Source organism: Nestor notabilis, unplaced genomic scaffold (genome assembly GCF_000696875.1).
Source record: "Nestor notabilis isolate BGI_N333 unplaced genomic scaffold, ASM69687v1 scaffold6550, whole genome shotgun sequence".
In the NCBI taxonomy this organism is placed as follows: domain Eukaryota; kingdom Metazoa; phylum Chordata; class Aves; order Psittaciformes; family Psittacidae; genus Nestor; species Nestor notabilis.
Genome location: NW_009910567.1, coordinates 3,574 through 10,812, shown reverse-complemented (window position 1 = coordinate 10,812; position 7,239 = coordinate 3,574). Strand labels below are relative to the sequence as shown.

At 50.1% G+C, this 7,239-nt stretch overlaps 1 protein-coding gene across 3 annotated transcripts in view; it reads right to left on the bottom strand.

The window, feature by feature from the left end:
- Window positions 1-7,239, bottom strand: part of ENOX2 (ecto-NOX disulfide-thiol exchanger 2) — a 22,818-nt gene that overhangs the window by 14,429 nt on the left and 1,150 nt on the right. The window contains exons 2-5 of one of the 3 annotated variants that reach the window (XM_010010640.1): window positions 3,963-4,106; window positions 3,224-3,355; window positions 2,138-2,293; window positions 1-130 (exon numbers count right to left, since the gene is read on the bottom strand). The exon at window positions 1-130 is cut by the window's left edge and continues 92 nt beyond it. In XM_010010640.1, the coding sequence (XP_010008942.1) occupies window positions 1-130; window positions 2,138-2,293; window positions 3,224-3,355; window positions 3,963-4,106 (562 nt within the window). Of the gene's footprint in view, window positions 131-2,137; window positions 2,294-3,223; window positions 3,356-3,962; window positions 4,107-7,239 lie in introns of those variants that run through there. The other 2 variants (XM_010010648.1, XM_010010655.1) reach the window with 2 other exon arrangements.

Sequence of the window (7,239 nt, the reverse complement as noted above, 5' to 3'; positions counted from 1 at the left end):
AGGGCAATGCCCTCCCCACACTGCTCAAACACTTCCATGATGATCTGCTCGGTGCTATTCTCTGGCAGCCCTCCAACAAACACCGTCTTACACCCCGGGGGCCTCTCCCTTGTTGCTGGAGGAGGAAGATCTGAGGAGAGCAAGAGACAGAAAGCAGAGCAGGTTAGTTTTGGGGTTGTCAGCACACGTTCCTTTCCCATGTCCATCTCCCCAGGTATGGTTGAGACACAACCACACCTTCCTGGCTTCCTGCAAACGTACACCCAGCTACATTGCACACGACCTTAGCAAGCAGATCTATAGCACTGCTGGGGTGCTGCATGAGGATAAGTACATTTACCAGCATGTTTCCAAACCAAAGAGCTCAGAAGCCTGCAGCTTTCCAAACACTCTCCCTAGTGCAAGCAAAGGCCCCTGAGCTCCAGTCATAAAACTTGAGCAGCACCAGGACTCCAAAACATCATCATGGGAGGTGCTAAAGGACTAAAGGGAGGTACACAGCTTAAGGGACTGTCCTAAGAGAAAGAATACATAGAAAATGTAGACAGAGGATCCCAAAGGGCAAAAGTATCAACGTTAAGGGAAGGTCATGAACCAAATTGAGACTAGATATTATGGAAGGAAGGGATGAAGCAAATAGGTATAGCCAAGAGGTGTAGCAGGAATTAATGTTGGGGTTTTTTACCTTAATGGTTAAAATGAACCACAGAATATAAAAGCAGGCTAACAGTTAAGGCTAGTTTGCCAGAAGCAGGCTGCCAAGTACTTTCACTTACCCACCTGCATTGCTGCAGCACATAAGACACTACCTGAGACTGCAGAGACTTGGAGAAGAGATTCTCCAGCACCAAACCCATTTCCATGCTCAGGTGCCCACCTGGCAAGTGCAGAGAGACCCCCCCTCCAGCGCAGCACATGAACTGGCTTGTCCACTGTTTCCAGGACAGCGAGACAGGTTTGCTTCTGGGGATAGAGAACTAAGTCATCAGACTGGGCACTGAGAGCTTTAATTAAACCACTGGGCCCAGAAGCCCAGACTCCCAGTGCTGGGAGCCCATCGGGTGCCATCTGCTGGCACCTGCTCAGGAACTAGACATAGGCACACAGCTACAAACACCTCTCGCAGCGTCTCTGCATAAGGGAAGTATTTTACTCCCCATGGAGAGCGCTGCTGCTGTAAAAATTGTCAAGCCCTTGGTTTCCATTGGTAATATCAAGCCTGTCCTGAGCTGGCACAGCCCCACAGACTCCTGCAGGGCCGTGGCTGGGCTGTGCAGGTCCTGCAGGGTGAAGCATGTCCTACACCTGCCTTTCCTGGTTTGGAACCTCTGCCAACACCATACGTGAGATTCGCTGTTGCTGCTTTGTGGGGTGGAACCCTCCCCACCCTCTGCTCACCTGGCAGAAAGCACAGCTCCTGGGATCAGACTGAACTCTTCTCCTCTGAAGCCCAGCCAAGCAACAGGGCAACACTTGCTGCTGCAGGAGGAGTGAGGTCTCCTCCTGTCTCTATCACATCCACATTTTGTTGGCTATTTCATCTCCTCCATCTTTCCCAGCACAAGCCCAGCCAACTGACAGGTAACAATGTTCTCCCCTCTCTGGTTCTATAATAGAAGCGAGGACAAAAAGCTCAGTCAGCTCGCTTGATGGGATCCTGGTTTCCTGCTGCAGCCTGGCGTGCCAGCACTGTCCCTGTGTTTTCTGTCTTATTTCCAGCTGCCTCTGCTCTCCTTCCACCCCATTCTGGAGCACTTCCACCTCTCAGCAGGAGCCACGCTGGCTGATCCAGTCTCCTTAACTCCAAGGGCTTGTTATCTTTGAACCCTTAGATAATACATGCAAGAATCATGCCATGAAGATTAGAATTCTGATATCCAGGGAACCGGAATGCTTTCTTCCCTGTCCTTATCAATTTACAACTGAAAAGGCTGTTCATGGAGATGGCAAACATTCACTGACAAGAACAAGCTTTTCCTATTCCTCCAGCAGCTGCCTGCCAGCACCTAATCACTGCCACTGACTCCGAGCAGCTATGTCCAGGCAGTGCCACAGCTCTTCTCTCACACACACTTTTCAACATATATACACATATTCCTATATAGACAGATAGAAACAGGACAAAACAGACAGTTACGTGGGTTAGGTGGGAAGAGAGTGCAGCTTTTGCAGTGAATGATCTCCTTCACAGCAGGCATGTCTGGAGGGATGGGAGGTGGCACTATCCCCAAGCCTGGCATCATGGGGTTGATGGGGGGGATTCCAGTCATCATCCCAAGAGCAGAATCAAAATCTAAATGGGGGAGAGAATAAGGGAGTCAGGTTGTGGTTTGGACTCATGCAGCAACTGTTTCCTCAGAGAGCAGTTGGACAAGTCTCCCCAGTGAAAATGAGCTGAACAATCCAGAGGGAGCATCACAATGTCAGAACTTTAGACTTGTGCCCTTAGAACAACTTTTTAGCACTATTTCCTTGTTGATTGCCTCAGCCAAATACATTTTCTCTGTTCAAATGAACTTCTTCCTTTCCTACTCCAAAGACACCATCTCCTAGTGCCAAAACCTTCTCCAGTAAGGTTTATCCACATAAAGAAGTCTGGAAACAGTGTAAAACTTAACCCAGCTCGGTTTCATTAAGTGGTGCAGCAGTGTGGACAGCTTGTGACATGGGCTTAAGGGCATCACCTGGCAAGCCAGAGCAGTGTTCCAGCTCCAGCAGGCAAGAATGCACAGTAATTCCAGGTAAAACACACAGAAGCACTTAAGTAAACAACTCATTAATTTCCTTACCCTGCTTGACTTGCTTCTAGACTTTAGCCAGCCCTCTGACTACATCTAAATAGTATTTTACCTTGATTTTGCTCTTAGATTTGCCTTCAATGCCATACAAAACTAAACAGAGCTGCCAGAGGAGGGCTATGTTCTCTGTTCAGCAGTTGTGAACCCTAGGGTAGCAATACTTGTGGGCAGCCACAGCAGAAGCAGCGCACCTGGATGTCTTGTGGAGATGGCTCATGAATCAGAGAACGCTGGGAGCTGAGCTGTAAGGACAGGCAGTACCAGCAGGGCCCACTGGTGCTGTCAGGGGGAGATCTCAGCAAGACCTGCCTTGTGCCTCTTCATGGGGTTAGTACATGGCAGGCATTCACCTAACAACTGAATTAGGCTCTTCCCAAAGCCATGTCTGAAAGGGGAGGCGGGCGCAGGCTGGGTGAGCCACGTACCTGGCAGCAGGGGCTGTCCCGTCATCCCCAGCGGAGCCATCCCCAGGTTGTTCATCGCGGTGGCCCAGGCGCTCGGGTCAGACATTGGCAAGCCCATCGGAATGTCGAGGCTTAGATTTCTGCCACCATCTGCTGAGAGCAGGGAAAGTGATTAAGAGCTTAGTGCATTCTTAACTCCTCTGCAGGACACACGCTGCCCAGGCTGGCTCTGCGCTAGCAGCACCCAAAACCAGATTTGAACCTGACACTTAGGAAAGAGCCAAATGAAAGAATAAAACAAAATCAGTGTTGTCCCTCTCGAGCAGACGACATTGTACAGAGGCAAGGTCTATGAAAACACTGCCTTCCGAGAGCATCTGAACTACAGTTTATCCACTAGAATCAAGAGCTCTAAGGGGCTTTGAAGGAACACTGATTAAAGGCAAGGGGGGTGCTTTGACTCCTCACAAGAGATTTATGACCAAAGGATAAAAATTCAGCATAAACTGTCATAATTGCACTGGATTTGTCAGCAAGGGCAGTCTGTTCCAGCACAGAGCACTCCCACTGCCACCTGAAGGTGTTTCTCCTCGATGCTGGAAGGGGAAATGAAGCAGAGACAGCAGCAGCAACAGTGCTGCTTGCTCAGGGTCTAGCAGAGTGATCTGGCAACTGAGGTGGAGCCGCGGACATTACACAAACATGTGGCTTCTCAGTCTCAGCTTCTATGGCCACCTCCCCACTGCCAGCCCCTGCTCACCTGCAGACACGTTTGCTCTCTTCCTCTTCTTGCCCGGATCACTTCCATTCTCAGCTGAGCTTTCTGACCCCAGCGGAGGCGCAGTGCTGCCGAGCTGCAGAGCCTTGCTGCTGCTGGCAGCATCAAACGACAGAGGGTTTAAGCCTGAAAGAGAAAAATACACTCAGACACTTTCTGTACACAGGTTTGCAATGCTTCAGGATCACAGTAAGGAGAGAAGTACCAGTCCCAGGCATGAGCAGCCCTGCAGGCCCCTGGGGGAGCTGTGCCTCCCATTTACTGTCCCCAACTACACCTCATCTAATGTCACACTGACATCACTCCAAAATACTGCTCACAACCATTAATCCCAACACCCACACAGATCAAACTGTTCACCAACGTAAACCTGGGGTGCATCTCCCCTGCACTGTGCAGGATGGCAGGTCTGGAAACTCAGAGGCCAGATGATTTTTCTAGTTCATCCAAGTTCCAAGAACTTCCAGTTCTTGCAGGAATACATTTTTAATAGTTACTTAAAATTTCCACCTCGTTTGTCACCAGCTGTTAAGTCACTTGGAACTATTTACTAGCAAAACCAAGGCACATCTTCGATGCTCTTCAAAGACATAAGGTGCTATTGCAGTTTCTACTCAAGCAGTCTGGCAGGCAGCTGTACCCCACAGGAGATCATTTCTCAGGGGAAATAAAGCTGGTATGGCAGAAGCCCAACTGTATGGCCCAACAAAACCACAGCAAAACCTGCTCGCTGCATCCATCACAACTTCAGGTCATCTCCCACTCAGTCACACAGGGCTCAGGAGGCTTTGATGGACAATTCACAAAACTGGGCAAGACTGGGGGTCTCAGGGGGTATCATGAAACAGAGCAAAGGCAAATGGATCCTTAAACAACCAACCACTGTGTAAAGTCAGAAAAGTCAATTATACAGATTTGAACCAAAAAGGAATGAAGAAAAATCGTTCTGTAGCTTCCAGTGTATTTCCTAATTCAAGGAATTCCATCCACTGTGCTCAACTTACTGCCCTTAACTGAGCACTGAGTTCATTATACCGCCTTCTGCCATGCTCAGCACACACAGGGATGTGAGACTGAAGGGACATGAAAACATCCAGGTGGATTTATCTTCTTTGCAAATTGCCTCTGAACAGTCAATGGAAAAACAACCAAATCCTCTGTGAAGTGATAAACTCAGCTACATCTCTGCTAAGGTGTGCCTGTGTTCTGGGGTGAACAGCAGAACTACAGCAGGATGAAAGACAACATCTCAATGCACTGACGGGCCAGGGCATTTGTCCCAAACCTTCCTCCAGACAGGGCAGCATTGGGATTTCTATTCCAGTGGATTCCAAGAACTTGTTGCTGTGTAATGGCTGTAAATAGACAAGGGAGTGGACACGGGGAGCCCGAAGGGCCTCTTCTCTCGGCCACTGAAAGGGGAGAACGCAAGAAGCCGCCAAAAAAGAAGTTGCATTCTGCTGGCAACAACAATAGTCATGCCCGGCTCTGGAAGATGCCCCCGATGCTGCTGCTGCAACACCCCAGAGGCAGAATGTCACCGAGGTCATGAGGACCAGGGGAACAACTCTCCAGCGCTGCAGGTTAAAAATAGACAGGTCGCAGTGCAGGAACAGGACAAGCGACCAGGAGCTGCTGTAAGATTTACTCTGTTGTTATCCAGCTGATGGAGAGGCAACATGAAACTTGGGAGTGTGTCTTCCTGCACTTGGGTGTGAGGAGGGATGCAGCTGAGCAGGGATACAGTCGGACACTTGTGCTGCCAGGCTGAAATGGCCAGACACCCTGCTCCGGTTGCAGGTGACACGCACAGAGCTGCCCAGTGTTAACCAACACCCTTCAGTGCAGCTCGCTACAGACCAGCGATGTGTCCCCTGCTTCCAGCACGCAGACCAATGAGGGGAGACCCACGACAGCTCAAGTCACTCAAGACCTTTTCCACACAGCTGTTTTCCAGCAGCTTGTCCCAGCATGTACTGATGCACAGGTCATTCCTCCCCCAGGTGGGGGACTAATGTCACAGGAACTGCCTAAGGGTGACAGTAACATAAGTTCAAGTTCCATGGAATGGGTTTTGGGGGAAGTCAGGTGAAGTCCAACATGACACCAACAAGGACTTCCAGAAGCCCAAGATAACTCCCGCAGGCACTTTGCTTTGTTTTGCTCCAGGCTCTGTGAGTAGGGAAAGCCAGGAGCTGCTGCTGGTCACTGAGTCAGGTTTTCCACCCTACAACTGGTACATGCCATGACAGCAGCCACCTTCAGACCCAACTGCCTCTTCTATCATTCAGCAAACTGCTGTTGAGCTGCAGCTCCAACCACATCCCACTGGATACAAAGAACATGCACAGAAGAAAGCTGAAGCTGCAGAAAAGCATCTCTCCTGGGCACGGAGCAGGATAAAAGCTCACAGAATCAGCCAGTGGGACTCTGAGGTACCAGCACAAGCACTTTCCCTTCATGCTGACCTTAGCAAAGCATCCTTGGCTGTGCTGAGCCAGTCAGCACAGAAGGGAAAGGACCAGCAGAGGAGCAAGCCTCAGGGTTTTACCCAGGTTTACTGAGGCTCTGTAGAGCTGGCCAGGAAAGGCAGAAAGCAGCAGATTTCTGTTTGCAGTGAAGTGCTATGTGGAAGGTAAGGGGGGAGGAGGAGAAAAATTAGGGTTGTCAGTGCAAGATCGGTGTCAGCATTTCTAGCGTGGTACATGCAGGGGCACTGGCATGTCCTTCACCTCCAAGCACACCCAGTGTGTATCTCCAAGAATTTTCTGAAGAGTGAATTCTGAGGAGCCTGAGATCAGGCACTGCCATAATGCAGGGACTGAAAACTTCAAAATCAGTTTAAAAAGAGATAAAATCCATTTGGACTGGAAGATTCCTCCCCAGCAAAACAGAGCAAGAGGAACACGTAAGGCTGCTTGAAGATGAGCACAAGATGACTGTCAGCGAGTCCTCTCACACAGCAGCAGCGTGTTGCTGTAGGTGGTCTTCACCTCTGGAAGCAGATGCCGAGTTGTGGCTGATGGGAGGACGGGCAGCAGCTTCCCCCTGTCCTAAAGAGCACTGCCACCACCCAGCCCCGCCTGGCCCCGGTGGACATCGATCCTGGGCTGTGCTGCTGCTATATACAGCTCCAGCTTTCACAGCACACGTTTAGAAAGGGTCTGGAGAGAGACAGGGAAGATCAAAATGTTCCAGGCATAAATCAAGGGAAGTATCTACCCTCACTGGGTCCCATGCCAGACCCTGGGCAAGACTT